Source organism: Oryctolagus cuniculus, chromosome 1 (genome assembly GCF_964237555.1).
Source record: "Oryctolagus cuniculus chromosome 1, mOryCun1.1, whole genome shotgun sequence".
NCBI lineage: Eukaryota > Metazoa > Chordata > Mammalia > Lagomorpha > Leporidae > Oryctolagus > Oryctolagus cuniculus.
In genome coordinates this window covers 9012507-9033112 of record NC_091432.1, presented here as the reverse complement: position 1 = coordinate 9033112, position 20606 = coordinate 9012507, and the positions used below count along the sequence as shown (strand labels likewise).

Below are 20606 nucleotides of genomic sequence, written 5' to 3'. Positions count from 1 at the left end.
ATAAATAAATATTAACGCTCGCTTCCAGTGCTGGAGTACCTGGGTTGGAGTCCCAGCTCCACTCTTGATTTCTGCTTCCTGCGAATGCACCCTGGGAGGCAGCTGATGATGGCTCAAGTAGGTGAGTCCCTGCCGCCCCCGTGGGAGACCGGAGCTGAGCTCCCAGCTTCCAGCTTCAGCCTGGTCTAACCCTGGCCATCGCAGGCATTCGGGGAATAACCAGTGGATGGAAATTTCCTTTCAAATTAATAATTTTTTTCAAAAATTAAGATATGGTATAAAAGTACCTTCAAGTTATGTGTATATGAAACACAAATGAATTCTACACTTCAACTTGAGTCCTATCCCCAAGATACCTCATTATGTAACTGAGAATATTCAAAAATCAGTAAAAAAAAAAAATCAAAATCTGAAACAGTTCTTTCAGATAAGGGGATATTCCAGCCTGTACATGACCCAAACACCTGAATGGACCCTTTGGTCCTATGAATACTTTCCCAATTTACTGGTGTGAAAACTGAGGTTCAGAGGAGTTACGTTGTCCAACTCACAAAAGCAGCCACAGGTCAGTCATCTAAAGAAATGCATTAACAAGAGATCAAGGACCGCCCTCTTCACCTGCTGCTTCCAAAGCCAAGAGCTACGGTTGGCCTGTAAACCCCCAGTTCTGCTGGCTGAGGTAGGAATGAATGAAGCCGGGGAATACACAGCTGAAACCCAAGCAAGAACAGGCGATGCCACAGTTCTTGGCAGAACTGCACCGCCAGGATGGACTGGAGAGGGCAGCTCGGCTGGAATATTCAAATAATTCTTCCAGGTCTCCCACGTGGGTACAAGGGCTCAAACACTTGGAGCTGGATTGGAAGTGGGCCACCTGGGACTTGAACCGGCACCCATATGGTTTGTTGGAGTTGCAGGCAGTGGCCTAACCTACTGCGCCACCACACTGCCCCTGGTCTGATTGTGGGACACAAAGGCACCACCCTTTCCCCAGACATGACCAATAATGAGAGCCAGTCACTAGAAGGCTCTGCCACCACATATTGTCTGCAGAACTAGAAATCCAAAGGGGGTTTTGACCAGAAGAGATTTTCCACACCATTTAGCCATAAAATGGACTAGATGGAACCATCAAGACACCTAATATGAGATCAGGGCCCTTATTTCAAAGAGCAAGTTGAGGTAGGCCGGCGCCGTGGCTCAATAGGCTAATCCTCCACCTTGCGGCGCCGGCACACCGGGTTCTAGTCCCGGTCGGGGCGCCGGATTCTGTCCCGGTTGCCCCTCTTCCAGGCCAGCTCTCTGCTATGGCCAGGGAGTGCAGTGGAGGATGGCCCAGGTGCTTGGGCCCTGCACCCCATGGGAGACCAGGAAAAGCACCTGGATCCTGGCTCCTGCCATCGGATCAGCGCGGTGCGCCGGCTGCAGCGGCGGCCATTGGAGGGTGAACCAACGGCAAAGGAAGACCTTTCTCTCTCTGTCTCTCTCTCTCACTGTCCACTCTGCCTATCAAAAATAAAAAAATAAATAAATAAAATAAAAATAAAATAAAAAAATAAAATAAAAATAAAAAAGAGCAAGTTGAGGCCCCAAGGGAGCTGGTGACTGGAAGCCACCACCAGTAGGTGACAAGCCGGTGACTCACAGCTAGGCCTCCCTTCACCCTTCAGAACTACTCCTGAACCTCGTACTCTCATCCGAGGGTGCAGAGTTGGCGGATGGGTCTGGGGGTCGGGGGAGAGTTGGGCTGCCAACATGCCAAGCCTCCCTTGACTTCGCAGAATTGGGATTCGGAAGGCCAAGAATTCCTCCCATCACCTCCATGGAGGTGAGCACTGCAAAGTCACTCAATGCCACTGGGTAGATCGAGTCTGCACGAGGAGGGTGGGGTGTGCAGTCTCCCCGGGCTGCATCCCCCCACCACAGCAGGCAAATGCACCAGACATGGAGGTTAATAAACAGCTTTATTTGCCTTGGACAGCATCAATTTTTTTACATTCTCAATTCATTTGCCATTAAAGTGCCAGAAAATCTTGTAATCATGAGCGTATTCGTTAAAAGAAATCAACTAAGCTGGAACATGGCAGTCATGAGTAAAACATTTCTCTTACAAAATACAGTCTGGAAGCCCTCGTGTTGACCTAGTGGGTTGACAATCTGCAAACAGTTTCTAATTCCCTCTCACCATGAGCACCACGCTGGCTGGAACCGCTAGCCCAGAGGGGAGAAAGCCACGCTGCCAGTCTAACGCCCACTCACCCTGGGCTGCCCACTCCCTGAGGCCACCTCCAGGTGCTTGCTGCAATCCTGGGACAAACAGAGACCCAGCCGCCTCTGCCGCCTTCTAGCCCACCCTCCCTCACTAACAAAAGTCCCAAAAAAGTCATGACAATGAAGAAGCCGGTTGCCACTACCCCAACTAACAATGTTCAGTAAAAATGAGGATAATAAACACAAAAGCTGGCTTGGGAAACAGGCGCTCTCAGCGTTCAATGCATAAACAACTGAAGTCTGAAGGCGAATACTGTTGACTTTGCACATGGGCTGGAAGAACGCAGGACTGCACCCATCTGCAGAGCGACAGGAGCCTACAGGGGTGGTTCTGCAGCACTTGCTGCATGCTCTCTGCATTATTGCTGAGGCTGTCGGTGTGTTTCTCCTTGGAGTTTATATACAAACACACCAAGGCGGATGTGGTTTATATATATATATATGTACACACATACAGAGGCCTGCTACTCTTTCTTTGTGGAGACTTGCACCTCCACTTCGGGAAGCTGGATGCCGACCTTAGTCCCACTGTCACTGGAGGCCAAGGACACGCCACTCCCCTGTAGCTTGCCTGCCTCGTCATCGCTTCCAGTCACCTCATAATGACCTTTGCTCTTTGACCCCAATCCCCCAAAGGTACCAAACTTCAGCTTCCCGTGTTTCCCCTTAGCTTTCCCACCTTCCAGAGACATTTCCCCACCCTCAAATTCCAAAGTCCCCGTCGGAGTGGAAGGGGCAGAGAACTCCCTTTCATCGCTGAAGGAATTCGATCGGTGCCGTGGCTTCTTGCTTTTAAACAGGGAGAACTTGCCCTTGGGTGAAGACGACTCAGCCTCCACCTCTCCCTCCAGAGAGCCCAGGCTGACCTTGGAGCTCTTCAGGTCACCCTTGGACCCAGATATGGATGCTTCTGGAGAGCTGGTAACACCGCCTTTCCCTTTGGGTTTGGAAAAATTGAACTTGGGCATTTTGATCTTGGATTTTTTAAGCTTTACTTCGGATTCTTCCCACTCTCCTTCTCCCGCACTGGCCTGAACACTGGCCTCTTCTCTAGGGAAGTTGATATCCACTCCCACCTCTCTGCCAACCAGCTCGCGGCCAGAGAAGGCAAATTTGGGGATCTTCATCTTGGGGAATGTGACTTTTCCAGATCCACTGTCCAGGTGACCTTGAGGCCCAGACACACTCATCCCAGGACCCTGGAGTCCAATCTGACCTTTCACACCTTCAACCTTTGGTCCTGAGAAGTGAAGGCCCCCAGCAAGCTTGGATGCATCCAAGTTGAGAGAAGAGGAGACCTGGGGTCCCTTCAACTCACCCCCAGGGCCCTTGACACTCACATGGCCTTCGCCCAGGCTGACATCTGGGGCACTGACACCCCCTGAAACATCCACACCCCCTTTGATTTTCGGGCCCTTCAAGCTGACACCAAAATCTGCCTCAGGAGAGGCCATGTTAAGGGAAGGCCCCTTCACGCTGATGTCGGGGGCAGCCCCGTGGAAACCCACTCCTGCACCTTTCAGATCGCCTTTGATTTCAGGACCAGAAATCTGTCCAGTTGGAAGTTTCACATTCACGCCCGGCAGGTCCACATCACAGCCGGGGGATTTAATTCCAGGCATCTGGAAGTCAACGGTGGGGCCTTTCACCTCGCCAGTGGCCCCAAGGCTCCCTTTCACTTTTGGTCCTTCCAAGTTGAAGTCCACATCCGGTGCTGAGATCTGAGGCCTTCTCAGGTTCACATCCATGCCTGGCCCCTGAAGTTCTCCAGCAGCTTGTGGCCCCTTGATGTGAACATCCAAGTCAGACCCCGGAGTGGAGATGCCAAACTGGGGCAGCTTCATTTGGGGAAGTTTAAGGCCACCTTCAGACGCCTCCAAGCTTAGATCGGGAGCACCCAAGGATACTTTAGGGCACTTGATATCACCAGAGACAGCCAGATCTCCCTGCAGGCTTGGTCCCTTCAGTGTCACATCTGGTGCCCCAACATTAAGTGCTGTGGTGACGTCGATCCCCGGCATTTTTAAGCCGTCTCCTCCCATCTCCACCTTTCCACCAACACCTTTGAGGTCAAGCCCTGGGGCATGCACCTTCATGCCGGGAATAGAGGCATCCAGGTCTCCCTTCAAACTTGGTCCTTTCAAGTTCAGGTCAAGGTCAGGCCCAGAGACTTTGGGCATAGAGAGGTTCACTGAAGGCAAGTCTACTCCTGGCCCCTTTAGAGATACATCAGGTCCTTCAAGCTTAACATCCGGTGCACTCAAGCCTCCTTCGAGAGAGGGTAGCTGGGCATGGACCCCAGCTCCACCACCCTCCATTTTTACACCAGGGACGCCGATCTTAGGCATCGAAAACTTGGGGAATTTGATTTTTGCTTCTGGACCTTGCAGATCGACATCTGGTCCTTCCAGTCCCACAGCAGGGACATCACCCTTTATCTTTGGTCCTTTGAGGTTAATGTCCACATCGGGCATGGAGACATGAGGAGCAGAAATGCCAAAAGATGGCGCTTTCACTTTAGCATCTGGGCCCTTGATGTTGATGTCAGGTGCATCCAAGTTTGCCTGCACACTGGGGCCTTTCAAGTCACCCTCTATCTTTGGCCCTGAAACATCCACACCTGGCACCTTGAACTTGGGAGCCTTCACCTTGATGTCAGGTCCTTCCACATCAATCCCTGGCGAAGAAATATCCAGATCTGGCGCCTGGATTTCACCCTCCATTTTGGGGACCTCAGCTTTAAATTTAGATGACTTAATGTCAAACTCTACATCCGGGAAGTACATTTTTCCAAACATAGGTTTCTTGGTCTTAGGAGATTTCACATCGACTTTGAGTGCGGCATCCGGCCCCGTGACACCAACATCTACATCAGGAGCCTTGAGACTGGCATCAATTTCACCCCCAGGAACATTCAAATCAAAACCCTGCTTTTTGGCTTTCATTTTAGGACCACTCATGTGAATTTTAGGCATTTTAAACTTACTCTTCTTGCCCTTGCCACCAACGCTAACCTCAGGAGTCTCAACATTCAGCTCTGCTTCCGGAACAGTCACCTCCAGGGAAGGTGCCTTGACGTCAGCTTTGGGGCTTTTTGCTCCAAATCCAAACTTGGGCTTCTTGAATTTGGGGATTTTAACATCTGGCCCCTCAATGTTAATATCTGGGCTCTCCATATGTACATCCAAGCTTGGAGCTTCTAGATCAACTTTAGGGCCCTTGAGGTCCACTTCACCACCTCCCAACTTGGGGCCAGAAACGCCGATTTTGGGTGCCTTTAGATGCAGATCTACATCAGGAGCAGTCAGTTTAGGAGCAGATATCTCCAGTGATGGCATCTTCAAATCTGGGCCACTGACTTTGCCATCAGGGCCCTCAAGATCCAGACGAACACCTTTCAAGTCTACATCTGGGCTCTTGAAGACACCATCAGTCTTAGGAACAGACAAATCAAAATCGCCTCTGGCTTTGGGTCCTTTCAAATCCAGATCAACATCAGGCATGGAGATCTTAGGAGCTTTGATGTTTATCTCAGGCATCTTGAACTTAGGTCCCTTTAGCTTTCCTTCTGGCCCCTCAATGCTCACATCAGGGCCCTCAATGTCCACCTTGGGTCCAGAGACGTCAATGTCAGCCTTGGGCAGGTTCACATCCACTTCTGGGCCCTCTGCCTTGAACCCAGGCATGCTGAACTTGGGCATTTTCACCTTGGGCATCTTCAGGTGCCAGTCTGGGCCATGAACGTCCACATCTGGGGCATCAATGTCCACTTTGGGGCCTTTGAGATCAACTTCAGGAGCTTTAATCTCACCTTCCACTTTGGGCAGAGACACATCCACATCCCCCTTCACCTTGGGGCCTTTCAGATTCAGATCAACATCAGGCATGGAGATCTTGGGGGCTTTGATGTTCATCTCAGGCATCTTGAACTTGGGACCTTTCAGCTTTCCTTCTGGCCCCTCAATGCTCACATCAGGGCCCTCAATGTCCACCTTGGATGCTGACACATCAATGTCAGCCTTGGGCAGGTTCACATCCACTTCTGGGCCCTCTGCCTTGAACCCAGGCATGCTGAACTTGGGCATTTTCACCTTGGGCATCTTCAGGTGCCAGTCCGGGCCATGAACGTCCACATCTGGAGCACTGATGTCCATTTTGGGACCCTTGATGTCAACTTCGGGAGCTTTAATCTCACCTTCCACTTTGGGCAGAGACACATCTACATCCCCCTTCACTTTGGGACCTTTCAGATTCAGATCAACATCAGGCATGGAGATCTTGGGAGCCTTGAGGTGTAGATCAGGCATTTTAAACTTAGGTCCTTTCAGCTTTCCTTCTGGCCCATGAATGTCAACATCAGGAGTGTTGATGTCCAGCTTAGGACCTTTGACATCCACTTTGGGGCTTTTAATATCTCCTTCCAGCTTGGGAGTAGAAACATCAAAATCTCCTTTCACCTTAGGTCCTTTCAAGTTCAAATCAATGTCACCCATGGAGATTTGTGGGGTTTTAAAATGAACATCAGGCATCTTAAATTTGGGACCTTTCAGTTTCCCTTCAGGCCCTTCAATGTCCAACTCCGGCCCTTTCAAATCACCTTCTACCTTAGGCAGTGAAAGGTCCACATCTCCCTTTACCTTTGGCCCTTTCAGATTTAAGTCAAAGTCAGGCATGGAGATCTTGGGGGCTTTGATGTTCATCTCAGGCATCTTGAACTTGGGACCTTTCAGCTTTCCCTCTGGCCCCTCAATGCTCACATCAGGGCCCTCAATGTCCACCTTAGGTGCTGAGACATCAATGTCAGCCTTGGGCAGGTTCACATCCACTTCTGGGCCCTCTGCCTTGAACCCAGGCATGCTGAACTTGGGCATTTTCACCTTGGGCATCTTCAGGTGCCAGTCTGGGCCATGAACGTCCACATCTGGGGCATCAATGTCCACTTTGGGGCCTTTGAGATCAACTTCGGGAGCTTTAATCTCACCTTCCACTTTGGGCAGAGACACATCCACATCCCCCTTCACTTTGGGACCTTTCAGATTTAAGTCAAAGTCAGGCATGGAGATCTTGGGGGCTTTGATGTTCATCTCAGGCATCTTGAACTTGGGACCTTTCAGCTTTCCCTCTGGCCCCTCAATGCTCACATCAGGGCCCTCAATGTCCACCTTGGGTGCTGAGACATCAATGTCAGCCTTGGGCAGGTTCACATCCACTTCTGGGCCCTCTGCCTTGAACCCAGGCATGCTGAACTTGGGCATTTTCACCTTGGGCATCTTCAGGTGCCAGTCTGGGCCACGAACGTCCACATCTGGGGCATCAATGTCCACTTTGGGGCCTTTGAGATCAACTTCGGGAGCTTTAATCTCACCTTCCACTTTGGGCAGAGACACATCCACATCCCCCTTCACTTTGGGACCTTTCAGATTTAAGTCAATGTCAGGCATGGAGATCTTGGGGGCTTTGATGTTCATCTCAGGCATCTTGAACTTGGGACCTTTCAGCTTTCCCTCTGGCCCCTCAATGCTCACATCAGGGCCCTCAATGTCCACCTTGGGTGCTGAGACATCAATGTCAGCCTTGGGCAGGTTCACATCCACTTCTGGGCCCTCTGCCTTGAACCCAGGCATGCTGAACTTGGGCATTTTTATCTTGGGCATCTTCAAGTGCCAGTCTGGACCATGAACATCCACATCTGGGGCATCAATGTCCACTTTGGGGCCTTTGAGATCAACTTCGGGAGCTTTAATCTCACCTTCCACTTTGGGCAGAGACACATCTACATCCCCCTTCACTTTGGGACCTTTCAGATTCAGATCAACATCAGGCATGGAGATCTTGGGAGCCTTGAGGTGTAGATCAGGCATTTTAAACTTAGGTCCTTTCAGCTTTCCTTCTGGACCATGAATGTCAATGTCAGGAGTTTCAATGTCCACCTTTGGTCCTGAGACATCAATGTCAGCCTTGGGCAAGTTCACATCCACTTCTGGGCCCTCTGCTTTGAACCCAGGCATGCTGAACTTGGGCATTTTCACCTTGGGCATCTTCAAGTGCCAGTCTGGACCGTGAACGTCCACATCTGGGGCATCAATGTCCACTTTGGGGCCTTTGAGATCAACTGCAGGACCTTTAATCTCACCTTCCACTTTGGGTAGAGACACATCCACGTCCCCCTTCACCTTGGGGCCTTTCAGATTCAGATCAACATCAGGCATGGAGATCTTGGGAGCCTTGAGGTGTAGATCAGGCATTTTAAACTTAGGTCCTTTCAGTTTTCCTTCTGGACCGTGAATGTCAATGTCAGGAGTTTCAATGTCCACCTTGGGTCCAGAGACGTCAATGTCAGCCTTGGGAAGGTTCACATCCACTTCTGGGCCCTCTGCCTTGAACCCAGGCATGCTGAACTTGGGCATTTTCACCTTGGGCATCTTCAGGTGCCAGTCTGGGCCATGAACGTCCACATCTGGGGCATCAATGTCCACTTTGGGTCCTTTGAGATCAACTTCGGGAGCTTTAATCTCACCTTCCACTTTGGGCAGAGACACATCCACATCCCCCTTCACCTTGGGGCCTTTCAGATTTAAGTCAAAGTCAGGCATGGAGATCTTGGGGGCTTTGATGTTCATCTCAGGCATCTTGAACTTGGGACCTTTCAGCTTTCCCTCTGGCCCCTCAATGCTCACATCAGGGCCCTCAATGTCCACCTTGGGTCCAGAGACGTCAATGTCTGCCTTGGGCAGGTTCACATCCACTTCTGGGCCCTCTGCCTTGAACCCAGGCATGCTGAACTTGGGCATTTTCACCTTGGGCATTTTCAGGTGCCAGTCTGGACCATGAACGTCCACATCTGGGGCATCAATGTCCACTTTGGGGCCTTTGAGATCAACTTCGGGAGCTTTAATCTCACCTTCCACTTTGGGCAGAGACACATCCACATCCCCCTTCACTTTGGGACCTTTCAGATTTAAGTCAAAGTCAGGCATGGAGATCTTGGGGGCTTTGATGTTCATCTCAGGCATCTTGAACTTGGGACCTTTCAGCTTTCCCTCTGGCCCTTCAATGCTCACATCAGGGCCTTCAATGTCCACCTTAGGTGCTGAGACATCAATGTCAGCCTTGGGCAGGTTCACATCCACTTCTGGGCCCTCTGCCTTGAACCCAGGCATGCTGAACTTGGGCATTTTTATCTTGGGCATCTTCAAGTGCCAGTCTGGACCATGAACGTCCACATCTGGAGCATCAATGTCCACTTTGGGGCCCTTGATGTCAACTTCTGGGCCTGTGAAGTCACCCTCCACTTTGGGCAGAGATACATCCACATCCCCCTTCACTTTGGGGCCTTTTAGGTTAAGATCAACATCAGGCATAGAGATCTTGGGAGCCTTTAGGTGCATCTCTGGCATCTTAAATTTGGGCCCTTTCAATTTTCCCTCTGGACCTTCAATGTTAATGTCAGGAATCTCAATGTCTACTTTGGGGCCCTTAATGTCTACCTCAGGACCCTTTAGATCACCTTCCACTTTTGGCAAGGACACATCCACATCACCCTTCATTTTGGGACCCTTCAAGTTCAGGTCAAAGTCAGGCATGGATATCTTAGGAGCTTTGATGTTCATCTCAGGCATCTTGAGCTTGGGGCCCTTTAGTTTTGCATCAGGACCTTCAATATTCACATCAGGGCCCTCAATGTCCACCTTGGGTCCAGAGACATCAATGTCAGCCTTGGGCAGGTTCACGTCCACTTCTGGGCCCTCTGCCTTGAACCCAGGCATGCTGAACTTGGGCATTTTCACCTTGGGCATCTTCAGGTGCCAGTCTGGGCCATGAACGTCTACATCTGGGGCATCAATGTCCACTTTTGGGCCTTTGAGATCAAGCTCTGGTCCTTTGAGATCCCCTTCAAGTTTAGGAAGGGAAACATCTACATCACCTTTCACCTTGGGACTCTTTAGGTTTAAATTAATGTCAGGCATTGAGATTTTAGGAGCTTTGATATTCATGTCAGGTACCTTGAATTTAGGACCTTTTAGGCCTCCCTCTGGACCTTCCACATTGATTTCTGGGCCCTCCATGTTCATACTGGGACCTTCTATGTTGATGTCTCCTTTGGGTAGATCCACAGCTACTTCTGGCCCTTCAGCTTTTACACCAGGCACACTGAACTTTGGCATCTTCATCTTGGGCATTTTCACATTCCAGTCTGGACCATGAACATCTACATCAGGTGCATTAAGATGGACTTCTGGTGCTTTAATGTCCACTTTGGGACCTTTAAAATCGCCTTCTAAATTAGGACCTGCAACATCGAAATCTCCTTTGACTTTAGGACCTTTCAAATTTAGCTCCACATCAGGCATAGAAACTTTGGGAGATGAAATACTCAGGAAAGGCATTTTAAACTTGGATCCTTTCACTTTTCCTTGGACCTCAACATCAGGAGCATTAATATCAACTTTTGGACCTGTTACATCAATGTCTGGCTTTTTAACTTTGACATCCATCTCGGGTGTCTGAACTTTGGAGCCTGAAAAATTAAACTTCGGAAGCTTAAACCGTGATTTCTTTGACTTGCCTTCAATATTCATCTTGGGGCCAGAAATGTCCACCTCTGGGGCCTTTACATCCAATTTTGGAGCTTTGATGTCACCTTCCAATTTTGGACCAGCAATATCAACATCTCCCTTCAGTTTTGAGCCTTTCAAATTCAAATCAATTTCTGGCATGGAGATCTTGGGCATGTTTACATGCATTTCAGGCATCTTGAGTTTTGGACCTTTTAACTTGCCCTCTGGGCCATGAACATCAATATCTGGAGCATCTACATCTATCTTTGGGCCCTTAATGTCAACTGTAGCTCCTTTTAAGTCAGCTTCTATACTTGGAGGCGAAACATCTACATCCCCTTTCATTTTAGGAGTTTTGAGATTAATATCCAAATCAGGCATTGAAATCTTTGGAGTCTTGATGTTCATCTCAGGCATCTTGAACTTAGGTCCCTTTAGCTTTCCTTCTGGCCCCTCAATGCTCACATCAGGGCCCTCAATGTCCACCTTGGGTCCAGAGACGTCAATGTCAGCCTTGGGCAGGTTCACATCCACTTCTGGGCCCTCTGCCTTGAACCCAGGCATGCTGAACTTGGGCATTTTCACCTTGGGCATCTTCAGGTGCCAGTCTGGACCATGAACGTCCACATCTGGGGCACCAATGTCCACTTTGGGGCCTTTGAGATCAACTTCGGGAGCTTTAATCTCACCTTCCACTTTGGGCAGAGACACATCCACATCCCCCTTCACTTTGGGACCTTTCAGATTCAGATCAACATCAGGCATGGAGATCTTGGGGGCTTTGATGTTCATCTCAGGCATCTTGAACTTGGGACCTTTCAGCTTTCCCTCTGGCCCTTCAATGCTCACATCAGGGCCTTCAATGTCTACCTTGGGTGCTGAGACATCAATGTCAGCCTTGGGCAGGTTCACATCCACTTCTGGGCCCTCTGCTTTGAACCCAGGCATGCTGAACTTGGGCATTTTCACCTTGGGCATTTTCAGGTGCCAGTCTGGACCATGAACATCCACATCTGGAGCATCAATGTCCACTTTGGGGCCTTTGAGATCAACTTCAGGAGCTTTAATCTCACCTTCCACTTTGGGCAGAGACACATCCACATCCCCCTTCACTTTGGGACCTTTCAGATTCAGATCAACATCAGGCATGGAGATCTTGGGGGCTTTGATGTTCATCTCAGGCATCTTGAACTTGGGACCTTTCAACTTTCCTTCTGGCCCCTCAATGCTCACATCAGGGCCCTCAATGTCCACCTTGGGTGCTGAGACGTCAATGTCAGCCTTGGGCAGGTTCACATCCACTTCTGGGCCCTCTGCTTTGAACCCAGGCATGCTGAACTTGGGCATTTTCACCTTGGGCATCTTCAGGTGCCAGTCTGGGCCATGAACATCAGGGGCTTTTACATCAACTTTGGGGCCCTTGATGTCCACATCTGGTACTTTAATTTTACTTTCTACCTCAGGCACAGACACATCCACATCCCCTTTGATTTTTGGTCCTTTCAGACTTAGATCAACATCAGGCATAGAAATATTGGGAGCTTTGAAATGCATATCTGGCATCTTGAACTTGGGACCTTTCAATTTTCCCTCGGGCCCTTCAATATCAATGTCTGGTCCACTGATGTCCACATGTGAACTTTTGAGGTCTGCTTCTAACTTGGGAACATCTACATCTACATCTCCCTTTATCTTGGGACTCTTTAGGTGTAGATCAATGTCCGGCATTGAGATTTTGGGAGCTTTAAAGTGCATGTCTGGCATCTTGAACTTAGGACTTTTCCACTTGCCTTCTGGACCTTCCACAGAAATTTCTGGCTTGTCAACATCCAATTTTGGGCCCTTGACATCCATCTCTGGACCTTTTAACTCACCCTGCAACTCTGGGGCAGAAACATCAACATCCCCTTTGATTTTAGGCCCCTTTAAGTTGAAATCAACGTCAGGCATGGAGACCTTGGGAGTCTTGAAATGCATTTCAGGCATCTTGAATTTGGGGCCTTTCAGCTTCCCTTCTGGACCCTCCAAACTCACATCTGGGGCTTCAATGTCCACCTTGGGTGCAGACACATCAATGTCAGCCTTGGGCAGGTTCACGTCCACTTCTGGGCCCTCTGCTTTGAACCCAGGCATGCTGAACTTGGGCATTTTCATCTTGGGCATCTTCAGATGCCAGTCTGGCCCCTGAACATCCACATCTGGAACATCAATGCCCACTTTGGGTGCTTTGATGTCAACATCTGGCACTTTCATCTCACCTTCGACCTTGGGCACAGACACGTCCATATCCCCTTTGACTTTGGGGCCTTTCAGGTTTAAGTCCACATCGGGCATGGAGATCTTGGGGGTCTTAAAATGCATCTCAGGCATCTTGAATTTGGGGCCTTTCAGCTTTGCATCAGGACATTCAAGATCAACATCAGGCATTGTCACATCCACACTAGGGCCTTTCAAATCTCCTTCCAGTTTTGGCACAGACACATCCATACTCCCTTTGACTTTGGGGCCTTTCAGGTTTAAGTCCACATCAGGCATGGAGATCTTGGGGGTCTTAAAATGCATGTCTGGCATCTTGAATTTGGGGCCTTTCAACTTTGCATCAGGACATTCAAGATCAACATCAGGCATTGTCACATCCACACTAGGGCCTTTCAAATCTCCTTCCAGTTTTGGCACAGACACATCCATACTCCCTTTGACTTTGGGGCCTTTCAGGTTTAAGTCCACATCAGGCATGGAGATCTTGGGAGTCTTAAAATGCATTTCAGGCATCTTGAATTTGGGGCCTTTCAACTTTGCATCAGGACATTCAAGATCAACATCAGGCATTGTCACATCCACACTAGGGCCTTTCAAATCTCCTTCCAGTTTTGGCACAGACACATCCATTTCCCCTTTGACTTTGGGGCCTTTCAGGTTTAAGTCCACATCGGGCATGGAGATCTTGGGGGTCTTAAAATGCATTTCAGGCATCTTGAATTTGGGGCCTTTCAACTTTGCATCAGGACATTCAAGATCAACATCAGGCATTGTCACATCCACACTAGGGCCTTTCAAATCTCCTTCCAGTTTTGGCACAGACACATCCATTTCCCCTTTGACTTTGGGGCCTTTCAAGTTTAAGTCCACATCAGGCATGGAGACCTTGGGAGTCTTGAAATGCATTTCAGGCATCTTGAATTTGGGGCCTTTCAGCTTCCCTTCTGGACCCTCCAAACTCACATCTGGGGCTTCAATGTCCACCTTGGGTGCAGACACATCAATGTCAGCCTTGGGCAGGTTCACGTCCACTTCTGGGCCCTCTGCTTTGAACCCAGGCATGCTGAACTTGGGCATTTTCATCTTGGGCATCTTCAGATGCCAGTCTGGCCCCTGAACATCCACATCTGGAACATCAATGCCCACTTTGGGTGCTTTGATGTCAACATCTGGCACTTTCATCTCACCTTCGACCTTGGGCACAGACACGTCCATTTCCCCTTTGACTTTGGGGCCTTTCAAGTTTAAGTCCACATCGGGCATGGAGACCTTGGGGGTCTTAAAATGCATGTCTGGCATCTTGAATTTGGGGCCTTTCAACTTTGCATCAGGACATTCAAGATCAACATCAGGCATTGTCACATCCACACTGGGGCCTTTCAAATCTCCTTCCAGTTTTGGCACAGACACATCCATACTCCCTTTGACTTTGGGGCCTTTCAGGTTTAAGTCCACATCAGGCATGGAGACCTTGGGGGTCTTGAAATGCATCTCAGGCATCTTAAATTTGGGGCCCTTCAGCTTCCCTTCTGGACCCTCCAAACTCACATCTGGGGCTTCAATGTCCACCTTGGGTGCAGACACATCAATGTCAGCCTTGGGCAGGTTCACGTCCACTTCTGGGCCCTCTGCTTTGAACCCAGGCATGCTGAACTTGGGCATTTTCATCTTGGGCATCTTCAGATGCCAGTCTGGCCCCTGAACATCCACATCTGGAACATCAATGCCCACTTTGGGTGCTTTGATGTCAACATCTGGCACTTTCATCTCACCTTCGACCTTGGGCACAGACACGTCCATTTCCCCTTTGACTTTGGGGCCTTTCAGGTTTAAGTCCACATCGGGCATGGAGATCTTGGGGGCCTTGAAATGCATCTCAGGCATCTTGAATTTGGGGCCTTTCAGCTTCCCTTCTGGACCCTCCAAACTCACATCTGGGGCTTCAATGTCCACCTTGGGTGCAGACACATCAATGTCAGCCTTGGGCAGGTTCACGTCCACTTCTGGGCCCTCTGCTTTGAACCCAGGCATGCTGAACTTGGGCATTTTCATCTTGGGCATCTTCAGATGCCAGTCTGGCCCCTGAACATCCACATCTGGAACATCAATGCCCACTTTGGGTGCTTTGATGTCAACATCTGGCACTTTCATCTCACCTTCGACCTTGGGCACAGACACGTCCATTTCCCCTTTGACTTTGGGGCCTTTCAGGTTTAAGTCCACATCGGGCATGGAGACCTTGGGGGCCTTGAAATGCATCTCAGGCATCTTGAATTTGGGGCCTTTCAGCTTCCCTTCTGGACCCTCCAAACTCACATCTGGGGCTTCAATGTCCACCTTGGGTGCAGACACATCAATGTCAGCCTTGGGCAGGTTCACGTCCACTTCTGGGCCCTCTGCTTTGAACCCAGGCATGCTGAACTTGGGCATTTTCATCTTGGGCATCTTCAGATGCCAGTCTGGCCCCTGAACATCCACATCTGGAACATCAATGCCCACTTTGGGTGCTTTGATGTCAACATCTGGCACTTTCATCTCACCTTCGACCTTGGGCACAGACACGTCCATATCCCCTTTGACTTTGGGGCCTTTCAGGTTTAAGTCCACATCGGGCATGGAGATCTTGGGGGTCTTGAAATGCATCTCAGGCATCTTAAATTTGGGGCCCTTCAGTTTTGCATCAGGACCTTCAAGTTCAATATCACCAACATCCACATCCATTTTGGGTGCTTTCACATCAATTTGAGGGCCTTTCAATTCCCCTTCCACTTTGGGAAGGGAAACATCTACACCAGTTTTCAGTTTAGGGGCTTTGAGATTAAGCCCCACATCAGGCATAGAGATTTTGTGTGTCTGTATATTCATGCTTGGCATCTTGAACTTGGGGCCTTTTATTTTCCCCTCTGGAGCTTCAATGTCCACATCCACCTTGGGTCCTGAGACATCAATGTTGGCCTTGGGCAGGTTCACATCCACTTCTGGGCCCTCTGCTTTGAACCCAGGCATGCTGAACTTGGGCATTTTCATCTTGGGCATCTTCAGGTGCCAGTCTGGGCCATGAACCTCTGGTGCATTCACGTCTACTTTGGGACCTTTGATGTCAACATCAGGAGCTTTTATCTCTCCTTCTACTTTTGGAACTGCAACATCATAATCTCCTTTCACTTTAGGACCTTTCAAATGCAAACCAACATCTGGCATGGAGATCTTCTGAGGCTTTATATTCATTTCTGGCATCTTAAATTTGGGACCTTTAACTTTCACATCTGGACCTTCAATATTCACATCTGGAACTTCCACATCCACCTTGGGGCCTGAGACATCAATGTCAGCCTTGGGCAGGTTCACGTCCACTTCTGGGCCCTCTGCCTTGAACCCAGGCATGCTGAACTTGGGCATTTTCATCTTGGGCATCTTCAGGTGCCAGTCTGGACCATGAACGTCCACATCTGGGGCACCAACTTCAACCTTGGGCCCTTTAATACCTACATCTGGCACCTTTATTTCACCTTCTACCTTAGGCAAAGATACATCCACATCTCCCTTTAGTTTGGGGCCCTTAAGATTCAGGTCAGCATCAGGCATGGAGACCTTGGGGGTCTTGAAATGCATCTCAGGCATCTTGAATTTGGGGCCTTTCAGCTTCCCTTCTGGACCCTCCAAACTCACATCTGGGGCTTCAATGTCCACCTTGGGTGCAGACACATCAATGTCCACCTTGGGTGCAGCAATGTCAATGTCAGCCTTGGGTGCAGCAATGTCAATGTCAGCCTTGGGCAGGTTCACGTCCACTTCTGGGCCCTCTGCCTTGAACCCAGGCATGCTGAACTTGGGCATTTTCATCTTGGGCATCTTCAGATGCCAGTCTGGCCCCTGAACATCCACATCTGGAACATCAATGCCCACTTTGGGTGCTTTGATGTCAACATCTGGCACTTTCATCTCACCTTCGACCTTGGGCACAGACACGTCCATTTCCCCTTTGACTTTGGGGCCTTTCAGGTTTAAGTCCACATCGGGCATGGAGACCTTGGGGGCCTTGAAATGCATCTCAGGCATCTTGAATTTGGGGCCCTTCAGCTTCCCTTCTGGACCCTCCAAACTCACATCTGGGGCTTCAATGTCCACCTTGGGTGCAGCAATGTCAATGTCAGCCTTGGGCAGGTTCACGTCCACTTCTGGGCCCTCTGCTTTGAGGCTGGGCATGGTGAACTTGGGCATTTTCATCTTGGGCATCTTTAGGCTCCAGTCTGGACCCTGACCTTCCATATGTGGGTCTTTAATGTCCACCTTAGGACCTCTTATGTCCACATCTGGAACTTTCATCTCAGCCTCTACTTTTGGTGCAGACACATCAAGACTTCCTTTCATTTTGGGTCCTTTAAGATCCATGTCAACATCTGGCAGAGACATCTTGGGAGCTTTGAAGTGCATCTCAGGCATCTTAAACTTGGGGCCCTTCAGCTTCCCTTCTGGTCCTTCAAGACTCAGATCAGGAGCACTAAGATCTACCTTTGGTGCAGAAATGTCCACGTCGGCTTTGGGCAGGTTCACATCCAATTCTGGGCCCTCTCCTTTGAGGCTAGGCATGCTAAATTTGGGCATTTTAATTTTTGGCATCTTCAGATTCCAATCAGGACCATGAACTTCAACATCTGGGGCACTGACGTCTACTTTTGGGCCTTTCAGGTCCCCTTCCACCTTTGGCACAGTCACATCATATTCGCCCTTTACCTTGGGACCTTTCATATGCAAATCCACATCAGGTATGGAGATTTTAGGGGCCTTGATATTCATCTCAGGCATCTTAAACTTGGGGCCCTTAAGCTTTCCTTCAGGTCCTTCAACATTCACATCTGGAACTTCGACATCTACCCTGGGTCCTGAGACGTCCATGTCAGCCTTGGGCAGGTTCACATCCACTTCTGGGCCCTCTGCTTTGAACCCAGGCATGCTGAACTTGGGCGTTTTCATCTTGGGCATCTTCAGGTGCCAGTCTGGGCCTTGGACATCTACATCGGGGGCTTCAATGTCCACTCTGGCACTTTTAAGTTCAACATCAGGAACTTTAATCTCACTTTGAACCTTTGGCGTCGTGACATCATATTCTCCCTTGACGTGAGGGCCTTTCAGATGTAAGTCCACATCTGGCACAGAGATCTTTGGGGCTTTGATATTCATTTCAGGCATCTTAAACTTGGGCCCTTTCAATTTCCCTTCTGGTCCCTCAATGCTCACATCTGGAGCATGCACATCTACCTTGGGCGCAGAAATGTTGACATCAGCCTTGGGCAGGTTCACGTCCACTTCTGGGCCCTCTGCTTTGAACCCTGGCACACTGAACTTGGGCATCTTCATCTTGGGCATCTTCAGATGCCAGTCCGGGCCATGAACATCCACATCTGGGGCAGCAATGTCCACTTTGGGGCCTTTGAGTTCCCCTTCAAGCTTTGGTACTGTTACATCCCACTCTCCCTTAACCTCTGGGCCTTTAGCATGCAAATCTACATCAGGCATGGAGATCTTTGGTGACTTGACGCTCACTGCAGGCAGCTGAATATCAGGGCCTTTAAGTTGGCCCCCCAGACCCTCCACATTGACATCTGGGGCTTCCACACTGACCCTGGGCCCAGAAACACTGACATCTCCCTTGGGTAGAGCCACATGTACAGCTGGGCCTTCCCCTTTGACCCCTGGAGTGCTGAACTTGGGCATTTTCAGGTTCCATTCTGGCCCATGACCTTCTGCATCTGGACCACTGACATCTACTCTGGGGCCTCTGATGTCAACACCAGGGCCCTTGACTTTCCCTTCTACTTTGGGGAGTGTGACATCTACACCCCCTTTCATTTTAGGTGCTGCCACATTCAGGTCTACATCTGCCATAGAGATCCCATAGCTTCCTGTTTTCCCAGAGGGACTGCCAAGCTTGGGGCCTGTCCAGGTCCCCTCTAGGTTCGGCATCTCTATGTCCACTTTGGAGCCTTTAACGGCCACCTGAGGGCCTTTCACATCGCCTTGCACTCCAGGAGCATACACCTTCATGTCTCCTTTCACTTTAGGGGACCCAAGGTTCAGATCCACATCCTGCATAGAGATTTTCGGCTTCTGAACAATCAGTTCGGGAGTCTTGACTTTGGCACCTTTCACTTTCCCTTCTAGACCACCAGTAGAAATCTCGGGCAGGCTGACCTCACCGGAGACCCCAGGGAGAGTCATCTCACCTGTGGGCAGTGTCACATCCACACCAGCTCCCTCTCCGATTGAGCCCGATGCAGAGAACTTGGGGACTTTCATCTTAGGCACATTCAGTTTGCCCCCAGGCCCATGAACATCAAGGTCAGGGGCTGGAACTCCCACACTGGGGCCGGAAAGACAGCCTTCAATCTGGGGAGCAGAAGCATCCACCCTTATGCTCCCCTGTGGCTTGGCACCCTTCAGGCTTGCGTCACCCTCAAAGGACGGCCCAGTGATCTGGGGGGCCTCCAGTTTCCCCTCTAGCCCCTCAATATTGGCACTGACTTCTAGCTGCGGGGTCTGGATGTTCCCGCCAATGGTCGAGCCTAGCCTGCCACCCTTGTGCCCCACAGAGAATTCAGGGGCAGAGACACTCAGCCCTGCCTCTGGTGCCTGGCCCTCAGGCCCTGTCAAGACAGCAAATTTTGGCACCTTCATGGTGGGGATTTTAATTTTCCCACCGTCACCGCTCTCGAGGGAAGGGCCCTGCACCTCTACCGCCCCACCCCCAAGAGAAGACAAAACTGGAGCTTGGACCCCTCCTTTGCCACCCAAGTCTAAGCCCTTTGCGCTGACACTGACGCCCGGACTCCCCACCTTTATCCCAGGCACGGTGACCTGGAGCTTCGAGTGCTCTGGTCCTGAAGTGCACACAGCCCCTGCTCGGATGTCCACAGCAGAGCCTGCGGTTGGAGAGACCGCCCCTGAGCCCGAGGGCAGTCTGATCACTGTCTTCCCTGGCTGGCTCTCCACGTCCACATTGGAGATTTCAGTCAGTTCATGCCTCGGAATCTTGACCATGAATTCTGGGCTGCTGATGTCGAGGTCCTTGGCTCCTTCGCGGCTGGTCACATCCACAGTGTAGGCTGTGACCCTTCTGGTCACTGTGATGGTACGGCTCTGGGTCTCTCCCAGGTCCCCTTCCACGCCATCCTCCGACTTGAGCCGAGGCTTGATCTTGGTGGTGTAGATGCGCTGGTACTCTTCGTCATCCCCGCTCTGCAGAAAGACAGGCCCGGCACAGGTTGCAGCAGAGTCTGCCTGAGTCACCAGACGCCCGGCCACAGCCCAGCCGACAACACGGCTGCCTGGTTCCCAAAGAAGCTGGGACCATCACAGAGAGAGGTCCAGGGAGCCTCCTGGGGAAAGGCACACGGGACAGAAGACAGGGGCTGACAGCCACATCACAGGAGGAAAACATATTGTTTGGGGGACATTCTGGTTGGAAAGAGCATGGCAGTGTAGACTCCTAGACTGAGCAGCCTGGGAGAAGGATTTACA

The 20606-nt window shown here is 50.3% G+C and overlaps 1 protein-coding gene across 8 annotated transcripts in view; it reads right to left on the bottom strand.

The window, feature by feature from the left end:
• The window catches only part of AHNAK (AHNAK nucleoprotein), a 100274-nt gene that overhangs the window by 67578 nt on the left and 12090 nt on the right, over positions 1 to 20606 (bottom strand). For 4 of the 8 annotated variants that reach the window (XM_070069429.1, XM_070069438.1, XM_070069442.1 and 1 more), the window contains exon 5: positions 1946 to 20324. The exons of 1 other annotated variant lie outside the window; for it this stretch is intronic. In XM_070069429.1, coding sequence (XP_069925530.1) covers positions 2736 to 20324 — 17589 coding nt within the window. In that variant the 3' untranslated portion in view covers positions 1946 to 2735. Of the gene's footprint in view, positions 1 to 1945; positions 20325 to 20606 lie in introns of those variants that run through there. 3 more of the 8 variants (XM_070069445.1, XM_070069460.1, XM_070069454.1) reach the window with 3 other exon arrangements.